The sequence below is a fragment of the Alosa pseudoharengus genome, unplaced genomic scaffold (genome assembly GCF_046254945.1).
Source record: "Alosa pseudoharengus isolate Yale_2024_CS ecotype anadromous, Long Island Sound unplaced genomic scaffold, YU_APseudo_1.1 YU_APseudo_1.1_scf_9, whole genome shotgun sequence".
Classification (NCBI taxonomy): domain Eukaryota; kingdom Metazoa; phylum Chordata; class Actinopteri; order Clupeiformes; family Clupeidae; genus Alosa; species Alosa pseudoharengus.
In genome coordinates, this window is record NW_027468881.1 from 14,191,518 (window position 1) to 14,216,056 (window position 24,539).

Here is a 24,539-nt window from a genome sequence, read left to right on the forward strand (position 1 = left end):
GCAGAAACACTCACACACTGTCACGCAATCACATGCACACACTCTCTCACACACACACACACACTTGCACACACACACACGCACACACACACACAGAAATAAACAGAAAAAATAAATGTATAGGCACACATACATAAAATGTATAATGCTCAAAAAACATTTCTACCTTTGCTCATACTTAAGTGTGAAACACACTCATACATGAACACATAACGTTGTATAATAATATAATATAGAGAAACACGTTCTAACATGCACAAACTCATCTACATATTGTCCACATAGTGAAAAGGAGCATGTGTGAGATCATTCATTTTACATGAAGTGCCAGGTAGGGTGCATTTTATGCAGAGACTCACAACTGCACCAGTGCAGTGTGCATGTTCAGGAAGATAAATTAAGTCATATGAGCTCATTTGTTGTAGAAACATGCACGCACACAAACACACACACACACACACACATAAAGCCCTTGCTTTCTCCCAATTCCCAGCTGCACTGCTCTGTGCTGACTTGAACATGAAGCTGAAATGTCTGCCCCTTGTGAGTAGTCCCATTGCCCCTCATTAATATTGTGCTGCAGCATCAGAATCGATGTGTCTGTGTGCGTGTGCGTGTGTGTGTGTGTGTGTGTGTGTGTGTGTGTGTGTGTGTGTGTGTGTGTGTGTGTGTGTGTGTGTGCTAGTACCACTTATGGGATTATAAGTGAATCTGTACACCACCATAAATTCCATGCAGCTCCTTTTATGGAGTACAGCCATGCACTGCCATTAGGTCATAGCAATACATGCATTCAGCAGTGATAGCGCTGGGGGCTGATGATAATGTCCACGGCAACGCCTGCTGTGCCAACAGGAGACTACAGTATATTTGGCTCCATTCATTCATAACTCTCGTTCCAACTGCATCGTCTAAATGCAGAACAAACATATTGGACCCTCTGGGACTGACGTAATGGTGAAACGTGTATTGTCCATCAAGGTGAAGCAACTCCTCCGCCACACACACACACCCCATACACACTCTTAAAGGAGGTGTGTGTGTCGGGGGGGGGGGGGTTGGACTTGCCGGCTGGTCCATCCCCAGGCAGCAGTGGTGCACTCCTGTTGATTGCACCGGGCTGACGCATCATGCAGTCATTCACCTTGGCTCGGCCGAACCAAGATCCGATCGCAGGCCTGTCACTGCTGATACCAGCCACGCGAGCTCCTCAAGGGAGAACGCCGCAACGTGGAGCTGCAGCTGCAGCTGCAGAAGACTGGTATTGATTACCATGAAGTGTAGCGCCTTTAGTAAGCTCAGGGGGAAACAAAGAGCAAGACGGGGAAGAAGAAGACACAGAATAATGAGAAGGAGAGGAGGAAGAGCAGGAGGAGGAGAAGAAGAAGAGGACAATGAAGGGAGAACATGGAGGTGCAAGCGCAGGCTCTTCCATTGAGGCAGAGCCTGAGTGGCTGTTTCTGTGCAGCTCCATATCAGCCCGCTCAGCACATTGTGTTTCTGCTGCTGCTGCTGCTGCTGCTGCTGCAGGGAGTCGGGGATGCACAGGAAAATGTGAATCTCGCTCGGAGACAGCTGAGCCGAGGGTAATTTAATTCAGGAGTGAGCCTTTCTGCCAGCAGTGTAAAGTGAGCTACTTTACCTTCAAAGGTGTTCGACCTTGCCCTCCATGCTCGGCTGCAAAGGTCTTGGGACAAGGGAGCCAAAAAGGACCGTTTTGGCTCCAAAAAGCCAATAAACCGTCTCATTCATGAAAAACTGTGTTTCTTAAAAGGCCATCTTCAAGCTCATTTTAGCATTTATTTAGTTGCTGCCTGAAAAAAAAATGTAAAGAATACACATAGCTATTTAGAAAGAAGCTGGCAGAGCGGGTGGTGATGATTGCATGCTGTTGTGTGTTGTGTGAGTGCCCCCCAACACACATACACAGTTGAACGTTCCATTTATCTGATTAAATCATGTAAAGTAAGCGTATACCGTAATTTCCCAAATATTAGCCGCGGCTTATACATTGATTTTGCAAAATTTCTTCAGCTATGGGGTTAATACACGGGGGCAGTTAATATGGTATTAATATGATTTTGCTTCTTTTAACTTGCAGCTAATACACAGGAAATTACTGTACATTGTTACTAGCGTACAAGACATGGAATTACTTAAACTCATGTTTCTCTTTGAAACCCGTTATTACATTGAACCACCATACTTTGCCATAGCAATGAATTTATCAAAATGAATCATGGAAGATGAATCATGTGAAGCACCTAAGTACTGAGCAAGGAAGGCAAATAATCACATGGGATGTATTGGTGCCACCACTTCATTGTGTTCCCATAAGCCTTTGCAAGACATTAGAGATTATCACGCAGCTATCAATGTTGCCAAATGTTTAAATATAATAGATAGTTCTGGTTACAATGTTGGAGCTGGGTTGTATCCTTTGGGTTGTATGCTTTGTTCCCACCATGAGTGCGTGTTGAGTGTGTTAGGTAGGCGATTGAGCAAACACAAGAAATCAGTTGAGTCACAGAACAGATTTCCATCTTAATTTAGTTCTTCAGAATACTGTAGCAGAACTTTTTCAGAATGTTCCATAAGGCTAAATTTCAAAATCTTGCATCTGAAAATAATCTTTCTTTAGTATTGCTGCTGCAATAGTGAGTGTAACATCTAATTTCCTACTCTTAGTACATGTTTCAACCTGTATATCACAATAATACTGAAATAGTGTATTTCAACTTAATTTAAACAGTTTCATTGGAATTGAATCACAGCTTGAATCAAAGAGAAATGTAAAGTTTAGACATTTAATTTATGTGCAACTGATGTTCACATTAAAATTAAGTAAATGCAATGATTGTTCAGTGTATAGTAATGTTTACAGTTTACAGTTCTGTGGCATTTTTAGTTGTGGGGTTTCTAAGTAGCATGTTAAATGGGATCAGCTACAAAACAAAGCATTCTTAAATATGTTAGAACATTTTTTATGAGATACATTACTCATGAAATGAGGTTATGGAATTTTTAGACTCACTAGACTGTAAACTGTAATACTATCATTGAACACAAGGTGGCAGTGAAGCTCTTTCTCTACTGCACTACAGTGGGGCTTAATGGCTTAATGACCGCTAAGCAGGGGGCCAGAGGAGAATGCATGAAACATGCCAAAGCTATGGGAAAGAACTATGTAGATGACCTATATGATTGGTCATTGTAGCTTGGGTTGATCTCACTGGCTGCTAATCCACAAGCTGAGGATTCTGCACTGAAATGGGCCTTCACTGGGGCTGAGCCTTGGTGCACTGCACTGGCTGCACCAGCGGTAGTTACACCACTGGGCAGGTGCAAAGGGTAAGCAAGAGTTAGTGTATCCCACTGAGCATTCATAGACCCAGCCTTTTGCCTTTCTTTGAAGGTGGATTCAAAGAAAGGCAAAACTAACTCAATTTTGTGGTAGGACACAATCCATGTTCATGCACTGCAAAAAATAAAATCTAACCAAGTGTTATTAAAGGATAATTTCGGTATTTAGCACTTTGAGTCCTTTTTCTGGTTTGTTTTGGATGAACTAGAGTGGTGAACACCGAAATTTTGACAATTGGTCCTGTCTCGACTTTCCTGACTCTTTTTGAATCACCTTTACTGCTTGGGCATGCACAAACATGTCCTTAAAACAACCCTTAACGTTCGTTTTCAAAACTGTGCAACTACCGGAAATACCGGAATTATCCTTTAATCTTATATTAAGATAAAATCTATTTGGTATTGTTTTTAGTATGAACATCCCTAGCACTCTCTCGAAAGATCATTTTGACTTAATTTAAGAACACTTATTTTAAGGAGACAAATCAAGACAAATTTACTCAAGTCAAGTCAAGTCAAGTCAAGTCAGTTTATTTATATAGCACATTTCATATGGCATACATAGACACAATGTGCTTTGAGTGGAAAGTTGTCATTAAATTATCTAAAATAAACAAACACACTTAGCAAAAGAAAAAGAAAAGACAAAGAAAGAAAAAAGAAAGGAAAAGACAAAAACAAAAAAAGAAACTTAATAGATAAAAATAATAATAATAATAAAGTGGAGTGTTTTAAAAGCAGAGACCTGTAGTCATTAATTAAAAGCTAAAGAAAATAAATAAGTTTTAAGTCCCTTTTTAAAAGCGAGAATTGATTGTGATGACCTTAAAGGAATTATCCGGAGTAAAATGCACTTTAGATCAATTTACGGATGATTGGGAGTACATACGTTGAGTTGACATCAAAATCATGTCATTTGGATGTGTTTTGAGAAAGTTCGATTTTAAAGTTTTTTAGCCTGGAAGTGACCAGGGCAAGTCATTTCGCCGCTACAAAACGCTATTTTTATACCTCCACAGTTCCAAACAACATTACACTTACGTGGTAGTGAGTAGAGGGTCCCTAAAGCAAAACCGAAGTATCCCGAGGTCTTTATGTGGTCGGATAGAAAGTCCAGAATGAATTTCATCAAGCCAGTACCTTTCCGGAAATGTTGCTGCTGCAGCTGGTGTCTTTAGGGGAAAGTCCGTAGGAGTCGATTGCCGAGTGTGGAGTAACACGCTCTGGAAATTCACAATTTCGTTGCCGTTTAAAAAAAAAAAAAAACATAGTCCAGTATTTCTTTGAAAATTGAAATGGACTGGACTATGTTTTTTTTTTTAGGGCCTCTACTCACTACCACGTAAGTGTAATGTTGTTTGGAACTGTAGAAGAGGTATAAAAATAGCGTTTTGTAGCGGCGAAATAACTTGCCCTGGTCACTTCCAGGCTAACGAGTTTTGACTAAAAACGGTAAAAACGAACTTTCTCAAAACACATTCGAATGACATGATTTTGATGTCAACTCAACGTATGTACTCCCAATCATCCGTAAATTGATCTAAAGTGCATTTTACTCTGGATAATTCCTTTAATTCCAGAGGTAGGCTATTCCAGAGGATTGGGGCACAGTAACTAAAGGCACCATGTGCAGCATTAGTGTTGATTCTGGGGATCGTGAGGAGACATTTACTGGAGGACCTTAAGTAACGGGTTGGATCATAAAAAGATATCATATCGGAAATATAGGGTGGGGCAAGGCCGCTTAATGATTTAAAAACAAGAAGAAGTATTTTGAAATCAATTCTTTGTTTAACTGGGAGCCAGTGAAGTGATTTAAGAATTGGGGTGATATGATTACATTTAGATGTTATAGTGAGTATTCTAGCAGCTGTATTTTGGATAAGTTGAAGTTTGTTTAGCATCTGTTTTGTTAGACCAGCATAGAGTGTGTTACAGTAATCTAAATGACTGGAGATAAAAGCGTGTATTATTTTTTCAGAATCCTGTTAGGACAGGAGGCCACAGACTTTAGAAATATAATAATAATAAGGTGGTAGAAGGCTGTTTTTGTAATGTTAGATATATGTTTTTGAAAGTTAAGATCAGCATTAAGAGTCACACAATTTTTAACATCCTCACACGGTTTTACCAAGTGGGAGGTTAGAATTGGGTGAAAGTGATGTCTCTTGGCCTTAGGGCCTACAACCAGAATTTCTGCCTTGGCATCATTTAACATTAAACATTTTTGGGCCATCCACTTTATAATGTCGGAGATGCAGCAAGTGAGGTCAGTCAACGGACTGGGGTCATCAGAGATAGAAATGTAAAGTTGGGTATCATCAGCATATGAGTGGTAAGAGATGTTGTGTTGCCGTATGATAGACCCAAGAGGTAACATGTACAAGTTAAAAAGCAAAGGACCAAGAATTAACCCCTGAGGTACCCCATATAAAATGGGCATTACATCAGAAGAGAGGTTATTAATAGAAACAGAAAAAGATCTCCCATTTAAATAGGATAAGATACAATCAAGAGCTGTACCTTGAAGACCAACTGAGTGCTGAAGACGTTGAAGAAGTATAGAATGATCGACTGTATCAAATGCAGCACTTAGATCAAGGAGAACTTTTTGTGATTCTCAGTCGCAATTTTAAGGTCATTTACAACTCTGACTAGAGCAGTTTCTGTGCTGTGATTTACCCGAAACCCAGATTGATAGGACGACGCACTGGCAGACAAATTTGCTTGTTTTTAAGACAAATTTGCTTAATGTACTGCCAGACAAATTTGTTTGTTCTCAGGATGAGACGTCTTAAAATAAATCAAACTCTTCTTAAATTAAGTCAAATGATTTTAGGTAAGCTGGGTAAGACTGAAAACAACACCAACTAGATTTTTTTTATCTTGATATAAGATGAATAAGACTTGGTTAGATTTGATTAGATAAGCAGTTTTTGCTGTGTGTAGAGAAACATGGACATCTAGCTCTGTAGCCTTTTTATGTTTTCTTTTTATCATGTTCTCAACTGTCTTTTTCTATTGCCCTTTTATGATTTTATTTTCTATTACTGTTTGCTTTTGTTTATGTAAAGCACATTAAATGACCTCTGTGTATGAAATGCACTATATATAAAAACCTGACTTGACTTGACTTGGAAGCCGGCCCGACAAAATTGGAATAAAATTGTGTCTGCATGCATGAAATTGACCAGGATGTTTCCATCATCATCATCCTCATCATCATCAAAACTTCAGTCATCCATCATCATCAATCATTCATAATTATCATCCATCATGGTCAACACCATCAGATGTTTCCATGTTTGATCCAAGCCACCATTTCCCAACATGCATACAGTACAAGGTAATGTGAGGTATTTTCTGGGACCACATAAATGTGTCCATACACTTGGTTCACAAATACACAATATAGGCCTATTTCTGGGCCGTGGACTCGTTGTGTACCGAAGTATGGAGGAAGGTTTCAATTTGCTTGAAATTATAAAGTCGAGTTTTATTATTTTAAAAATGAATATCTACTATTTGCTCCTACCCACATTTAACTTAACTTAGGTCATGAAGAACCATTCCTACTACTGCTTAGCTTGGCTTATTTGTTAGCCAGCTAGCTGATGTATGTGTAGAAATGTTTGAGTCAGTCCATGTTGTCAAGTGATGCAAAATCCAAAACTGACAAAATACGAAGTTGCACATCTGCCAAAAAACATGGGATAGTGGACCTGACCACAACTTCAGGGATTACAAATGACATGCTTGTTACGGTTATGAGGGGGTCCTCGGAAAATGTTCACCCCCAAAAGGAGTCCTTGGAACCAAAAACATTGAGAACCCCTGCTTTAGATTGTGTGAATAGTTTTCCACGTGGCCAAAATGCCAAAGCCAAAATGTATCAGTTGTGCAGTTAGTTCACCAATGGCCTCTACCATTAAGGGACAGCTAATTCAGCCACTTAAACAACATATTTCTAAAAGCCCATACCCTCTAGATTCCATGTAAAATGAATGTCTCATGTCCCATGCGGAATACATATATTATGCATTGATGAACTATGGATAAAGACATGTCCCACCTTACTACATATTTTGGTACATCATGCTGCATAAATAAACCTGTACTAGCTATTAATGAATCAAGCGCACAGCTGATATATTTTGGCCTCTACCATTAAGTGAAAGCCGATTAAACAACCTAAACTATATATTTTTCTATATTATAACCCAGACAACAATGGGCTGAGTTCTGCAGGGCACCCAGCCAATCAGAATACAACCACCCAGTATCTTTGGCTACAGCATAATGAACTTATCAGATGGTAATTAGAATGGACGTTAACAGCTGATCGCATTCAAAGATAAAAAGATCAAAAGAGAAGAAGGTAAACAACCGGCTAGAGAGATACTGCTTAGATCATCTATATGGATGAGTCCTACATGAGCAAGCAATATTTTTTCAAATATGAGTTCAAATTCATAAATGTTTACAAACAAACACACAAACATACTAACATTCTTAACTTTTTTGTCAGCTCCAGGGAAGAGTTCAGAGACACAGGCAACTTCATTATCTTAAATCAATGATTCTGTTCACTACAGGTCCCAGAAACAACATAAAAACTCCCTATGGAAAAGGGCCTATCTGTTTGAGGTATGTATGGATACATAAAAATGCACATTACTGTAGTTTCAAGCCTATACAGCACCTGATATGCAAAACTGAATGATAATGCGACATGCTGTCTTTTTAGAAGGCCGGCCTCTATATCATCCTGAAATAGATGGGCAGTAAGTGTGACCGTATGGAACATAGACTGTGCAATTCATCATGATCGGACCGAATGCCATATATACGCTCAATATGAAAATATTTTCAGGTCAGTCTGTGAAACAAAAGATTTAAAGAATGCAAATTAAACAATTTTATGATATTCCACACACATAAGGCATAGGAATTTTCTCCAGAAAGCCACACCATCGCCTAATTTGATGTATGTTCCGTAAAAAGAAATTGACAGAATTGGATGGATATCTAAAATAGGTTCAATATAACATTACAAAATATCTCAAATGGGTTCAATATACTTATAATATAATAAATATAATAATGTATATAATATACATATTTATGGGTATATGGGCAACATCTTATTATTAAATAAAATAAATTGTAAAATCTCTGAAACTTCTCCTTGTTTCTCCATTCTTATTTTGTGCTCACAATGTGTCCATAACAGTGGTGAAGTGCAATATCTGTTAATAGGATGGTATTTAATCCCTAGGATATCTAAGAAAGTAGTAGGTCTAAGATAATATCTAGAGTTTTCAAAGTCATCCATTTGAGAAGTTGTGCCTTTTTGTTTTGTTTTGAACTCCTTCTAGAGAGTTAATAGAATTTCTTGTACATTTGGATGGAATACACTTCAAACATAGGTGATGATAAATTGCCAATGGAATGGGGAATACTATGAATGAGGCCATAATGGCAGGAAATTGATTTGCATGAGATACCGCACCAAAACAGGAAGCGGACATAATTGGTGATATTTGTTTTGATCAGCCTCATGGCACTCCTGATTACACCAATAAGACAATTATGAATCATAGTACAGTTATTCACATAGGGTTTATATGGGGATACCACAGGCTGTATATGATTTGCCTGGAAAGTCATCAAAGCCCACAAATGAAGGTGCAGGTAGTATTAATCTAAAGGTCCATTTCTGTGTTGTCAGATTTATCCACCTCTGAAATTTCAGAAATAGAGTTTATCCACCACCTCTTATCAGAGTGTATCCACCTCTCAAACAAGTTAATTCACCAATTGCAACTTTTAATATCAAAAAACCACGCTGTATTTGATTTGCTCTAGGAATCATCACTGGTATTGTTATAAATATTGGACAATAATAAAAAATCCAATACTGCATGGTGCAGTCCACCTTACTGTGATCACAGAATTCATAGCTTACCCACCTCTTATTTTATCACTACACCCCTGAGTGGTTGGCGTAGAGATGAATAACACCAAGCCAAAGAGGAAGTTGGAATAATTTAGTACTGCTTTGCTCTATGGGCCTCAAACCTATAGTTACTCAAAAGCCACCCTAGCTTTAATGAGGTATAGTAAAATGACTGACATTTGATGTGACTTATCTAGTAAGGCCTGTTTTGTCTCCCTCACATTGATGCAAAACTTTACCACAACTGTTGGGCCTTGCATTTGTTTGGGCTTGGGTTCTTATGTGGATCTGTATATGTGTGTTCACGGGTCCGTATGTGTCTTAATGAGTATCACCTTATGAATTTTTGTGTGTTCAATACTGATCTGTGCAGTCCTTTCTGCCAAAACTAATTTGGTCTTGAATCCATTAGTCAATGTCCATTTAAGCCAACATTACATCATAGTATTATTCAATGTAAACAGTGCCAGGCACAGGTCTTTAACCAGGACTGCTGGAGTGGCCAAACTGGCTATTTAACCACTAGGCCACTAAGACTGACTTAAATGCAAAATGACAAAAGTAGAGTTCAACTGAATTTCTTCCAGGTAATAGAAACACTAAACCAAAGCTCAGCAGATCAAATGAAAAAATGTAACAATAAGTGTACAAACTGCAACAAAAAATGTATAACAAAATGCTAATCCAAGTCAAAGTTCAGACAATCAAAGTCAAAGAGCAGGGCCAGAGTCAAGGGAGTCAATCCAGGGAGACAAGGCAAACAAATCCAAAAGGAAGATCCAAAGAGAGGCCTTCAACAGTCAGACAGACAGAGGCAAAATCCAGCAAGGCAGAACATAGGCTTATGACTTGAGAAACACAGGGATTCACATAGCAGGGATGCAGACAAAGAGCAGGGTTAATACACTAGAACAATGAATAAATGAGACATGGGACCAAAGACAATGAGAGACAAGAGGATTGGGTAATATGTTACAACCAGAGACAAAAAAAATACAAAAAACTATCTTTGGTGGCATCTAGTGGCCAAAGTTAATCTTCTGACAAGCACCAGTGTCGGGGACATTGTTTGACCATGAAAAAAACATCACAAATCCATTTATTAGGGATAGTAAAGGTAAAAGTAGGCCTACAACAAAAATAAAATAGAAAGTCCTCATTCCAGTGATTCAGCTATTGAACCTCAAAATGTAAGAGCATGTGAAGAGTTAATTTGCAAGAGTAGATTAGCACTTTTTGATCAAATTTTCACAAATATTTTTTAAAATTGTGAATTTATTGAATTAAATGCATTGTATTGTAATGATATAATAGCAACAATATCAACATTTAATCGTAATTTCAATAAAACTGAAGTTGGTTAATTGTTTTGATTAGATAAGATGCATTTTTACTTAATCAAAACAACCCAAATGCAGTTTGGTTGATATTACCTGAAATGCAAAATAAAATATTATGATTTTTTAATAATTATAAAAATTATGTCTGTTTTTGCAAACAAACTTTTGATGTGTAAACAACAGACATATACACTTGGTATGGGACTTGTTTTCATGTACATTAGGTGAGAAAAGAGCATCAGCTCTTTCACCATGGCCTGTCACTCTCAACCCCATTACACTTTGCCTGTAAACTAATGATGTCATGTCCCCCTATTCGCAGCCTGTTATTTACTTGTAGGCCTTCACATAAAAGAAAATAGTCTAAGCATAAACTTAAAATGCATTGATAATGCATGACATTGTAGCATGAGCAATTACCTTGCACAGCCAGCTCACTGTGCTTTTATTGCGAAATGGGTGCTAATAAAATCAAAGGTATTTGGTTAGTGTGATTACAGTCATGGTATTTGGCAGACATTTATCCAAAGCAACTTACAATACAAGTAACAGGAAAAAAGTGACAATATCAATAAACATTACAGTAGACCTAACTTGATGATGACAAAATGATCGGTTTACAGTAAATCATTAATTACAGAAAATCATTTAAAAAAATAAAATAAACTGTAAACATGGTCTGGGATGCATATTAATATGTTGGCTATAGCCTATATGATAGCCTACATAAACTACTGTGCATAGTGACAGTACCCTCTTGAAGTAGTTTGAGGAGGATTAGCTTTTGTACAGTTAAAGAGAAACTATGCAGTTTCTGTACTGTTTCCTCTTTCCCTGTTCCTCAGACAACCGTTTACTCACTTTCTGCTTCTTTTTTCGCTGGCTCTGCCATGACAAATGCCTGAGAAACTCCACCGCTACCTTGTTCTAGCCGGTGCCTGGCGTGTATGTGTGTAGGGCAATGCCGTAGTCACGATGTCAACATTGGGGGGGGGGGGGGGGGGGGGGGTGATTCACGCATAGGGACTCACGGCAGATATTGTGCGAAATGTTGGTTTATGGCTATGGTTTAAATGTCCTTCCTATTCATTAACATGAACATGATGACTGACGAAATAATAAACCATTGTATGCATACATTTAACAAGTTATCATTATATCACATCAATTAAGTGTTTTCTGTAGGCTACTGTGTGACATGCTTTACACTACAACATAAAAATCAACAATAGACTATCAACACGTTTGCAGTATCACTGTTGCAGAAATCACATACAAGAAGGCATCCTCTTGATTGTTTGTACATTTTTGCACATTCCAACATAAGGAAGCAGCATTTGGAAACTTGTAGTTTTTTTGCCTTATTTTCTAACTAATTTTACAAGCCTGCAGTATCACCATTCTCTGGTATCATGGTGCATTCATGGCACTTCGGAATGACAAGGACCGCCCCCGTGGCTACTTTGTTTTTCCCACAGCAAGTGTTCATGTGCTTTGCCATAGGAATGTGGGACAAACACGGATGCCACAACAAAGGTTAAAACATACACTCACTAATCCTAAATAAACAACTATATTTGCTTAAAATATAGGGTAAGGCGCTTATGAAAGAAAGATATGCAGCTTTCAAGTGACAAAAACGGCAAATTCCCAAGTTCACATTAAAACTTATGGACATGAAAGGCCACATGGACTACAAACGAACTACAAAGTGACGACAAAAGTGATGACGAGCCCCTAACTGGGCAACTCTGTTAGCAAAATCTAGCCCCAGTTTCCGACCTTTGACTCACACATTACGTGACGTGAATGATGGGGAATGATGATGTTTTCACTGGGAAAAAGGTTTTTCCGATGCCCATGAACGGTCAGTTACACGAGGGTCTGGCGTCCCTTTGTTATAATGCACTTCCTGCGACGGTCACTCGTCTCTAAATGACTTAACTCCTCTCTCAATGAGACCTTGTGGGGGCCGACATTATCATTTTTCTGCATGGTGTACTCCTTCACAACACCCACATAAGAACAAATAAGACATATAGGTTTATCATGTAGGCTGCTGTCATATTGCTCTTTCTTTCTTTTAATTATTTTTCTTTCTTTCTTTCTTCGTTCGAACCCCGACCAGTAGGCACGGCTGAAGTGCCCTTGAGCAAGGCACCTAACCCCTCACTGCTCCCCGAGCGCCGCTGTTGTTACAGGCAGCTCACTGCGCCGGGATTAGTGTGTGCTTCTGTTCACTGTGTGTTCACTGTGTGCTGAGTGTGTTTCACTAATTCACAGATTGGGATAAATGCAGAGACCAAATTTCCCTCACGGGATCAAAACAGTTTATACTTACTTATACTTATACTGAAGGCCCCATTCAGATATCAGGGGTAGAGAATAGTAGGGACTTTACGCAGAGGTGCTTCAGGGTCCCCTGAGCCCTTGAGGACTCTGGGCCTGGGTCCGGAAGTAAATAACATTTTCTGGGCCTGGGTCTCTGGAAGTAAATAACATTTTCCCCCCTTGCTTCCTAACATAGGGGTGGCCGTATGAAACCTGCTGGCGGGCCGGATCTGGCCCTCGAACCATACGTTTAACACCCCCGGTACAGTATGGAAATCAGGTTAACTTGAATAAATGACAGACTGTGCCCAGAAGGGACATGATCAATGTGGGCTGAGCTCAATGATGAGCAAAGCCCCGATCTACACAGCATAGTCAAAGTCCTTTTAGGCAAGTCCCTCCACTCGGCGGCCATATTGCAACGCTTTTTGGGCACTTATGCACTTATCCGGCATCTATTTCAGGTAGAACTGCGCATGCGCAATGCTTCATGAATCACGACACCTACCTCCTCCACAGTCTCCTCCAGCTGCGAGATCACAACACATGATTGGCACGATGTATTTACAACATAGCCTACCACATGATTGGCACGATGTATTTACATGGCAACTTTTGGCGGCGGAAGAGGCGGAATATGTGTAGACGACTGCCATGTTTGCGTTACGAACTAACCCCATACATTTATATGGGAGATTATTTGAGTGCTGTGTCTCCTCATAAAAGTCTCGGGAGTAGTGAGGGGCCTTTCAGAAGCGACATGTTCAGCGTGGGCTGAGCTCAACGATGAGCTCCGCCCCACATAAGCCCAGCCCCGATCAGAGCAATGCAGCCAGAGGCCTCTCAATAGAATTGACAAGTCATTCTGTCACCGCCCACTTCTCTTATTTCTCCCTCGTGTTTTTCTTCCTGGTGTCAAGACAATCTTTCAGGTGAGTGCCCGTATGATTCCTGCCTCTTTGGCTTCGTTTTCTTTCGTTGCATGACAAAGATGACCGAGGCATGCATATGAAAAATGAAGGAGGGTTGATTTTTCGGTCATATGTTGTTAGCAACTATAGGTCGCACAAGGAAATCAGTTTGGCTGTGCAGAACTGTTTTGTCGTTAAGGCTACGTTAGGGCTACGTTAGGTCACTGTATTAGCAAACACACACGGATTAGGTCTCATTGATCACTTACTGTTAGCTCAAGTTTAATTGATGTCCTGCTGTTAATCTGTAATAAAAGATCAACGCTGTTGAATGATATCTGTAGGAATTTACTCAATATGAAGCGCAGACAGTCAATCAATACGTTTCCATGCACACCATATTCCGATGAAGGTCCTTATGGTTATGGCAATATTGAATATTCTGAATAAGATGTTTACATGTGTTGAGCTACCTGAATGTTCCCGTTTACGTGTTAATCGACCTATTCTAAATAAACCAGACGTATAGTATCTGCGTCATGACGTCTCAGTCTCCTTGAGGTTTCCACCGCTTCTTTATCTTTCAGCAGTGCGCGTAAACATTGCTTCTTGCACAACCTTTTAACGAATATTGCGATACTTTCACCCATCGATGAATTCCAAAACATTCTTGAAAACAATAATAATAATTAAAAAAATGTATCCTTAATAGAACCTTCAGGGAATGTTCCCGAAAGGTTACTTTATGGTTCGACCACAAGGGAACATTCTAGGAATGTTTGTGAAAGGTTACAAAATGTAACCTTAATAGAACCTTCAGGGAAGGTTCACTATAGGTTTGTTGAAGGTCACACAAAGCATCTATAAGAGAACATTCCAGGAATGTTTGCTGAAAGTTACACAAAATTAAACCTTTATAGAATGTTCCTAGAACGTTGTCTAAAGGTTTCATTTTGTGTAACTTGCCGACATTTAGAGAATGTTACCTGAACGTTATGTGTTTGCTGTGGAGTTCCTTCCCCTACGAAAAAATTATCATATTGCATATGCAATGTCCAGGAAGGAAGATGTTGAACGAACGTTATGTACAAAATTGCTATATAAAAGACGTCATAAAATCTTTTATACTGGCTCCTCTGCTCGGACTTTGAATATGGTTTAAAGAACGTCCCGCGAACATTCCCCGAACTAAAGACTTGACCACAAAGGAACGATCGCGGAATGCTAAGAAATCGTTTCTGAATTGCCTTTAGGGAACATTCACAGCGAACATTTTTGCACCCATCAGCGAATATTTGCTTAATGTTCCTTGAACCAAAAATTGTTTGCTGGAATGCCAGGGGTCTTTTTCTGGTTTTAAGTAATCGGAATATTATCTTAATCGGGTTATGACAACTGAAATAAGGTATTTACACGAATCATATGCAATCGGAATATTATCGATGTTCTGATTAAAACAGGAACATGGTGTGCATGGAAATGTAATCTCGCAATGTGAAAAATATCAAATTGAGAATTTGTGGTGCTGTAGGGCCTACCCTGTTTAGGATGACCCACACTACCCGCTAGTGATGTAGTACTCGAGTCCGGTCTCGGACCAATTTCTGCTTTCTCGGTCTCGTCTCGGACTCGTTCCTTCAAAGACTCGGTCTTGACTCGGTCTCGGACCACAGTGGGAGGAGAAGGACTCGTAATTTCAGACCGAGTCCTCGAGACCAACGCATTTTTTATGTTCATATAAAAAAACAGACAACACATAAAAACAATAATAATAAAATGCAATGTTGACCGGCATTATTTGAAAATGACATCCCATGGTGCAATGCAAAGATACTGCCGTCAGAGCCGTTTATTTATCTCTATGGCTCTGCTGCCGGTGAGTGTCTGTAGGTCAGCATAGTCCATATGAAGACATTAAGACTGCTCCTCTAAACAATTCCCAATCTAGCTCAGTCTGTAGGTCTGTTGATTATTAACTGGGGTGATATTAAATTATGAATATTAAAACTGAAATTTTTTTTATGGTCTTGGTCTTGACTCGGTCTTGACTCCTAAAGGACTCGGTCTCGACTCGGACTTGCTTCCTCAAAGACTCGGTCTTGACTCGGACTCGACTGTATTTGAAAACCAACAGACTCGGTCTCGACCCTTCAAAGACTCGGTCTTGACTCGGACTCGGTATAGGCGGTCTCATCCCCATCACTACTACCCGCTCCACCATGAAAATACTTTTACAAAAAAAATAACTGCAGTTATGGGACCAAACAATTGAGTTATAGCCTAGCCTACTGCATTTTTTCTGAAGTAGGCCTACAATGCAGTAAAATGTAGTTTCATGTCAAAAATGTAAATTTCTTGCCTAGTAGAATGTACATTTGCTGTCAGGGCTAGTCTAGCAACTCTCCGTTGGCTTGTTAGCTCGAAAAATTTAACTTCTATCAGGCTAATAAAATCGTGTAGCGGGCTTAACATAATGATTGATGGCAGAGTTGCAACGGTTTGGCTTGAATTCCCTGCTAATTGAAAACAAATAAGATAATGTTGCTGTTGGTGAACAGTGTGACACGAGTTAAGCTTTTATTAAGTTGGCAAAAGTTTGAACTAGCCAACTAGCGCCGCTGGTGGGAAACGCATGGGACTCATCGCGCTGTCCTATTGCGTGCAGAGGGAATTTGAAAGACAACCGATTATTCCGCCCCTCGGACTGAGCACTGCGAACGGTGAGTGCCCAGACCCTACATTTTAATGTGGGTCTGGCTCGTCAGGCTAGTCAATTTCGGCAGTGCAATACAATGTTGTTTCTACGCAAAAAAAAAAAAAAAAAAATCATGCCCCCAAATACTGCATTTATATATGATCTCCAATTTCTTGAATTTTAGAGCAATTTTGACACTCAAAAAACTACATATATTTTTGTAAGAATAGGCCCAATAGTTTGTGGCACTGCAGACAAACAAACAAACAGACAAACTGAACCTGAAACAACCTTGGCGGAAGTAACCAGCTCAAGCGAAGACTACAGGGGGGATTCCAAGTAGGCCACGTGGTTTACTGACAAACCTGGGTAACTCGGTGACCTTGTTTTGCAAGGAGAATTAAGCCATTGGAGGTTTACCGCTGTGTGCACGGTTCCTAACTTAAGCTGGTTGTGGTTAGGCATACTAGGCACTAAAACAGTCTTGGAGATTATTTAAGACTCACATACACTTCATTGCAAAAAGTCAATTAAATCAAAATAACCAAAAGCCATAATAAGGACATCCTACATTTTCAAAATGAGAATGGCTGATAAGCACTTTAAGCTAGCACTTAGTTTTTTAAAATGGCAGACCAAAAAGCTTTAGTTCCATACACCACTTTTTTTCCGTCACGCCAATAACACACTCTCTCCACACCATGACAAGAAGTGAGTCCAGTAGTCATTCCTTATCTTTCCTCCTATGTTCTTCAAGCCAGCCCCTCCTTCTCTTTAAACAGATTTCACACTGATTAGTGAGAGGGGAGAAACCATGTGGAAGTCACATGAATCCCGACGATGAGGCGTAAACAACTGGGAGGAAACCTGAGGAGCGCTGCACTGCCTCACAAACGCTCCACCACGGTCAGGGACGAGGCTCGCCACTTCTAAAACAAGGGGTGCACCCCCCTTTCCCTCCTCCTCTTCCTCCTCCTTCCCCCTTCCTCCTGCCCCCCTCCTTGGAACGCGCCATGAACTCTACTACCCAGCCTCCCTCCATCGCAGACAAAGACGTGGCGGTGGGCTACGTGCTGGTCCCCCTCTTCCTCGTCACCATCATCGGAATTGTGACAGCAGTGGTAAGGTGGCTTGGCTATAGCTAACAAAGCTGTACGGAGAGAGCTTGCTGTATGTTTGCGTCAGGAATCGTGAATGGTCACTAGAGTGTAGACGGAGCATTGAACTTATAGTTTTTACTATAAGGAGGGACTTTGTGTGTGTGTGTGTGTACGTGTGTGTTTGTGTGTGTGTGTATGTGTGTGTGGCAGTGGTGTGGCAGTCAGGGACTTGAATGAAGAATGCAGAATCACATGATGGGAATGTCTCAAACAAGTTAGCCTGTAATGAGGCGCACAGACAAGGATTTATTTTTTGTAGTTTGCAGCAGGAAGTCTGGCTTGAAGAGTAAATTAAATGTTATGCTTTTATGCTGAAATGTGCTCAAAATCATTTCTTAAACAGCAGACAAGGTTTTGTGAACTAGGTGCATTGACCAGTCCAACGTTCCAGAAATATTCTGTCCTGAAGTTGGTCAGTCTCAGGCTCTATCCTAACCAATCCAAAACTGAGAGTGGGCTTTAGGCAGGACATGCCCGTTCAGGATGCCAGTCAAAACCAATCATGGTAATTGTTGGTGCGAAGGGTGGAATTGCCAAAGTTTGAATATCTCACCAACCCAGTTGACTAGTATGGCTGATTTTGTAGCTTTAAAGTTTAAATTGTAATATTTTGTAAAGCCATAACAAGTTTCAAGAAAACATGTCAGCAATACACAATAATACCATATTGAATTTATGACAAATACATAGACAAATATAGACAAAGTTTGGTGTTGGTTGTTATACAGTGAGTCTAAGAAAGCCATAGATAAGTCATGTATCCTTGTTTGCTATTTGTTGTGTTTACAATAGCATTGAGCTGGTATTTATACAAAAGAGAAATGTAAAGTGACTTCTGCTTTGATTGCAGGTGCTCTACATACGGAGGAAGCGAAGGTGAATTTCTTCATGCGCATTCAACCGTCACAGTAGTTCAGTTTTGTTGTTGCAATGACACACCGCAGATGTAGACTGGATGTTATACTTATAAAAGTGCTTTGTTTGTCCCTGTTGAAGGCTCGACCGGCTTCGACACCAGCTGCTCCCAGTTTACACATATGATCCCTCAGAAGAGGTGAACGAAGCCGAACAAGAAATGCTCTGGAGGGAGGAGGACACTAAGGTGGGTGACTCCAATTTGACATGAAATTGATATATATTGTCCGAAACAGCATAACACTGCCTTAACTGATGGTTGCCAACACGGTCGCTGAAGCACATACTGTGCCTATAAAAATGATTCACCCCCCTTGGATGTTTCCCCTTTTACTGCGTTTCTAAATGGTTAAAGTTTCTAAATGGTTAAAGTTTCTAAATTAATCTTGATCAATTAAATTTGGCATTTTTTACAATGATTTACAAAAATCCCCTCTTTAATGTCATTGAAAGCAGATTTCTACAAAGTAATGTTAATTAATTAAAAATATATAACACAAAATATGCAATTGCATAAATATTCACCCCCTTCAAGTCAGCATTGAGTAGATGCACCTTTGGCCACCATGAAAGCATGGAGTCTGCATAGATAGGTCTCAATTGCTTGCACATCTGAATACTGCAGTTTTACTCCATTTTTCTTTGCAAAGCTGCTCAAGCCAGGTTGGAAGGGGATCAGGTGTGAACAGCCGTTTTTAAGTCCAGCCACGGATTGAGGTCTGGGCTTTGACTCGACCACTCCAGAACACTCACCTTGTTGTCTATAAACCATTTCTGTGTAGTTTTCACTGTAGGCTTCAGCCCATTGGGCCTCATTCACCAATATCTTCCTAAGAATTGTCTTAACTGTGTTCTTAAGAAGGTCCTACAAAAACTCTTAGGCAGATTCACAAAGCTGTTCTTAAACCTCAGAATCGTTCGCAGTTTTGTTCCTATCATGCTGAATCCCATTTCTTTTTAAGTTGTCAGGGCGTGCCAATTGTTCTTAATTAGCATATCCCCAAATCCCCATAAAAAAGCATGATATTGCAGGGCCGTGTGCAGAAATTGAGGCTGAAGCTGCAACTTTCATTTGTACCGAATATTATACACTACATACCGTATATGAAAGTGAAAGCACTGCTGAAGTTTTATTTGTTGTGTTCATTTATTTATTCTAAAATACATTAATGCTTTGAAAAATAGTGGAATTTGTTTTATTTATTTTATTTTAAAAATAATATTTTTATAAAAAAATATCCTAAATGATAAAATATATAGTTGTCATTTAAATTATATTATATTTTACACCTGCAGATATGATGAAAATGCAATAACCATTTTTTTTGCACAAACAAGTCAGTTCTCAAATGTTCGTAAGAGTGCTCTTGAGTCTTCATAGATTTTGTTCTTACCTGAGAACAAGAAAATATTGGTGAATACCATAATCTTCGTAAAAACTGCGTAAGTGGGTTTTAAGAACAAATTTCTTTGAACGGTTGGTGAATGAGGCCCATTGTCTTGTTGGAGTGTAAATCTTCTCCCAAGTCGTAGTTCTCTTGCAGACTGAATCAGACTGTCCTCCAGGATTTCCATATATTTTGCTGAATTAATTTTACTTTTGCTTTTACAAGGCCTTCAGGGCCTGCTGTCGAGAAATATCCCAACAGCATGATGCTACCACCACCATGCTTCAAAATAGGGATGGTGCGTTTTTGGTGATGTGCAGTGTTTGGTGTCTGCCAAAAATAGCATCTAGTCTGTTGGGCAAAGTTCAGTTAGCCTATTAGCTGGTTTGATTAGCATTGAGCTCAATGAGCATAAAAATAAAACCATGCCAATCTCTAGGTATGGTGAAGGGTATGTGATATTGTGGGGCTATTTTAATTCAAAAGGCCAAGGGAACTTTATCAGGATGCATAGTATCCTGGATCAATGAAATAACTGTCCTTTAAAAATAAAAATCTGCCTGCATCTATGGAAAGTTAACATAGGGCTGCCAATACTTATGACCCCTGTATTTTAAGGAAGAACATTTATTTATTTATGATACATTATTCATTCACAAAGAAAATGGTGTCCTTAAAGGCTGGATATTTCCTCATTTTTTTACTTAAGGCATTAAGATCAATTTCCAAAAGATGATTTTATATTCCTTTTTTTAGTCAACTTTAGCTGAGGTGCCAGTAATTCTGGAGGGTACTGTATTTATTCTGTATAGTTATTAAAAGATGCACCAATGAAGCAGTCTTTTGCTGATCTCTCATTTCCACATATTTTCCCCAAATATCTCCCCCCTAACCAGATTATTCACTGAAGGAACAGTCAACATAGTCTTCGAAGCAATGCACAACTTCATAAAAGGGTCCAACCTTGATCAGCTTGATAAACCCCTGTGTTGTTGAAGTGTAGCACTCTGTGCAGTTTTTATGTGGAATTGTATATTGATTCATATTGCGCTGCATGGCAGGACAGAATGTGTCTGTCTGGAGACATCCTATTGGGTCAATCTGGACTTTCTTTTCAAGAGCCATAATGTTCAATGCAGCACAATAGGTATATTATAACTATCAAACCTTAAAGTTGCTAGGCAACAAGATCATTTAGAAGTTTCTCGTTGATGGATTAGATCCACACAGTGAGTGCCCTTTTGCTGTTTAGGAGAGCGAGAGCCTCGATGTGGTGATTATAGATGGACTATAGTGGTGATTGCTGTGCAAGGATGTATCCTGAGAATTCCGAGTTGATGAAAGCACTGTTTGTGAAAGCACTGTTTATTTTGCAAATGGTCTGTGCAATCGATGTGGTTTTTGCATGTAATCACTCATTTGAAATGGAGTCTTGTACAACAAGTTTGCGATTTGCCGTTGTCAGAGAGCATGGAAAAAGCAATTTTCTATGCTTGCAACAAGTGGCAGTGTGGTACTTTTCTTGTCAGTGTAGTCATTTCAGTGCAGTCTTCTATGCAAATTGATACTTCATGAACATTACATTTATAAAGTGATTTGTTCTATTTCTTTACACACTGTTACTTTTTAATGTGTATGCCCTAACTGTTATGAGGCTAACCTTTTTACTGAAGGTTACCTTTTACACTGAGGACCTTATCATGTGTATATATATAATGTTTCATTCCATCAATGTCTGCTGTAGAGAACCCAAAGTCAATGACATTCTATGAAGATGACAGGCAGACATATCTTGAGTACATAGTTGTAGTCGGAGTGTCAAATTTGTCCTATGTCCTTTCCTAACTACTTTTCAGGTTCCTTCCGCCAGCACCAGAAGACTCTAACCTCCGTGTCATTTTCAACTCCCTCTGTGTGCTCAGGTGGTGCAGAGCTGGGTGAGAAGCTACCAGCAAGAGCGCCCTCTGTTGATGAAAGAAGCTCAAGGATGAAGAGGGGGAGGGCATCCATTGAAAGCATTTCAGCTGCGCATTGTGGACAACACACACTCTAGCGTCCACCATCAGGGAGGATCCCAGGTATCTTCTGAGGGGCAGGGTTGTTGCACTGCGGGCATCTTGCCTGACCACCACCCTGTGTCTTTCTTAACCCCACAAAGTCTTCATCTCATCACATCACCTCTCATTTTCTCACTTCATTTAAATCGAGTCTCATCTCAGGACTCAAATAACCACTGCTGGCACGCCTCACTGTATATAGTTACAACTTTCTGTTAGTGGTACATTTGCTGTGTTGGTTGCATTTATTGTATTTTATTTGTGTTATGTTTGTTTGTTACAAGTTTATTTATGGAATGTTTTTATCTTGTGTTAATGTGTTGCTGACTACTGAAACCTGAGGAATACCTTTTTAAGCATAGGCGTGGTTAGGTAGTTTACACTGATGAAAATTATAACATAACTATGTAAAGACGCACCTTAATATATCCCTCGTCAGGCACAGTGTGTGCGACAGGACTTCTCTGCCAATGTGAGGTGAAGTGTCAGAAGTGAAATGAAGTGTCCTTCTGAATGCAATCAGATAACAGACATTCATTCCCACATGAGAATTTCTTGATGTTAGCTGGTATTGAAGCCAGAAGTCATAAATATTTTTTCTGGGACTATTTTTTGAAAAGATCTAGTGGCCTTGAAGGAGACGGAGAGGGGAGGTGACACTGGGTTGGATTTAGCCCTAATGTGGCGGGCCAGGGCAAGATCAGAATCAGCAGGTGTGGTCAAGTGAGGTACCACCTGGAGAGAAAGGGTCCCGTGTCCCTGAAGAACTTTATTTGTGTGTTTTTTTTCCCTTCCTTTTTTGGCCCTACTGTCCTTCCGTGTCTCTATTGACCGTGACCCATGTTTGAGTGCTGTGCTTTGCTGTGACTAGCTCTGGAGGAATGTCCTGCTGAGGGCCATCTCATTTAGAGCCTCATAAGGATGGATGTAGCCTCCGCTTTGTGGCATACCAGTGGGCTGAGTGGGCCCAGCAATCAGGAAATGTCTTTCTGCAAGGAACCAAGAACAGAATAACAAAATCATCATAATTAAGTGACTCACCTTGTTCAAAAGCATTCTTCAGCTTTTCTCCCCAAAGTGAACATGATTGCTATGCTTATTTATGAAAGGAAAAAATTACTATATGTGTAGTTCTTTTGGCTGCCATGGTGGTCAGATGCTAAAAACACTTGCACCAAAAAAGACATCCATGTGCAAGTGTCCGCATAAGACACACCATGAGCGTTGCTAAAAGAGAGCTTAAGCTATTTAAGGCTACTGCTGAACTTCTCTCATACTGGATACTTCTGCTGAGTGAACATGAAGGCTCATCTCAGCTTTGCACTGCAGTCCCCGTGACATCCACAAGAGGGCCTGGATGCACAGGAGCCATGCAAAAAACGCAGCCTTTGATTGTAACTGGTCTTGCTTTAGATGTATTGTGATGAATCTGCAAATGAAACTGTGTAAGATGCACCTAACTGTTTACAGAGTTATGGGTCTAAAGCTCTAGCAAGCAATAAGGACATTTTAGCTAAACTGTATTTATGTTCTAAGATGCAATGGTTGACTTAATTTGATTGTTCTAAAAGAAAAGGTAATGACTCACCATGTATCTGGTCCTCAAACCATACACATATGTCTGAATTACTTTGGCACATTTTGTGAAACATTTAATTTTTTTGAAAACCTTTTTTGTAAATCGCATTATAATTTGTCTGTAGCCGAGTATGATGTTGTTTACCCATCTTGCATGAGGAGGTCAGTAATTTTTCATAGCCCATATTGCGTAGAATGCATCTGGAAGACTAAAAGCTTCATCGTATGAAGTGTTTAGTTGGACTTTTGCTCTTATTTTAGGCAGGTGGTAGCAAGCTGCTATATGATATTTTGGATAAGTGAACCTCTTCATTGGCTTCAATGTACTAGCAGTTTTTTTAGTTTATGGAGTCCTTACACCAAACAACTTTGACAAGATCTGGGAAAGATTCTTGAAAGATTGGAGTGTTTTGAGTAAAGCTTGAAGTTTGAGTTAAAAGACTACAATCTTTCAAGAATCTTTCCCAAATCTTGTCAAAGTTATTTGGTGTAAGGTGGCCATTAGGTAATACCATACCACTTTGATATTAACAAATGACAAACATTTTCTTCCTTTTTCATACAATTTCAACAATGTCAACAAGAATTGTGCCAAAGTAATTGAAAGACTGTGAGATGCATTGTTGCAATACAACCTAATGCTTGTCATGCCAATGCAATAAAACTCACAACTGCAGCAGATCAAGCATGACTGCCCATATCCAAAATATCTTGATTCGGTGAATCCAGGCCCTTTGCAGCACGTGACACTTGAATTTTTATATGAGTAGTAATGTATGTAAAAATAAATAAAATATCAATTGTTTTTAAAAGAAGTCTAAGTATTTTTGTTTCTTGAAATT

General features: G+C 39.5%; 1 protein-coding gene across 1 annotated transcript; it reads left to right on the top strand.

The window, feature by feature from the left end:
* Nucleotides 1-13,867: 13,867 nt before the first annotated feature.
* Nucleotides 13,868-24,512, top strand: smim29 (small integral membrane protein 29). Its single transcript, XM_076275831.1, has 5 exons — nucleotides 13,868-13,925; nucleotides 17,382-17,720; nucleotides 18,610-18,635; nucleotides 18,756-18,861; nucleotides 21,985-24,512. Exons 2-5 carry the CDS (start codon nucleotides 17,613-17,615, stop codon nucleotides 22,051-22,053), a joined length of 309 nt encoding a protein of 102 aa, XP_076131946.1. The 5' UTR covers nucleotides 13,868-13,925; nucleotides 17,382-17,612; the 3' UTR covers nucleotides 22,054-24,512.
* Nucleotides 24,513-24,539: the final 27 nt, after the last annotated feature.

Excerpts from the sequence above, each read along its gene's own strand:
- smim29 (XM_076275831.1), top strand. The coding sequence starts at position 17,613 with ATGAACTCTACTACCCAGCCTCCCTCCATCGCAGACAAAGACGTGGCG. Across the intron at positions 17,721-18,609 it reads TCGGAATTGTGACAGCAGTG|GTGCTCTACATACGGAGGAA; the intron begins GTAAGGTGGCTT and ends CTTTGATTGCAG. Across the intron at positions 18,862-21,984 it reads GGAGGGAGGAGGACACTAAG|GTGGTGCAGAGCTGGGTGAG; the intron begins GTGGGTGACTCC and ends CTGTGTGCTCAG.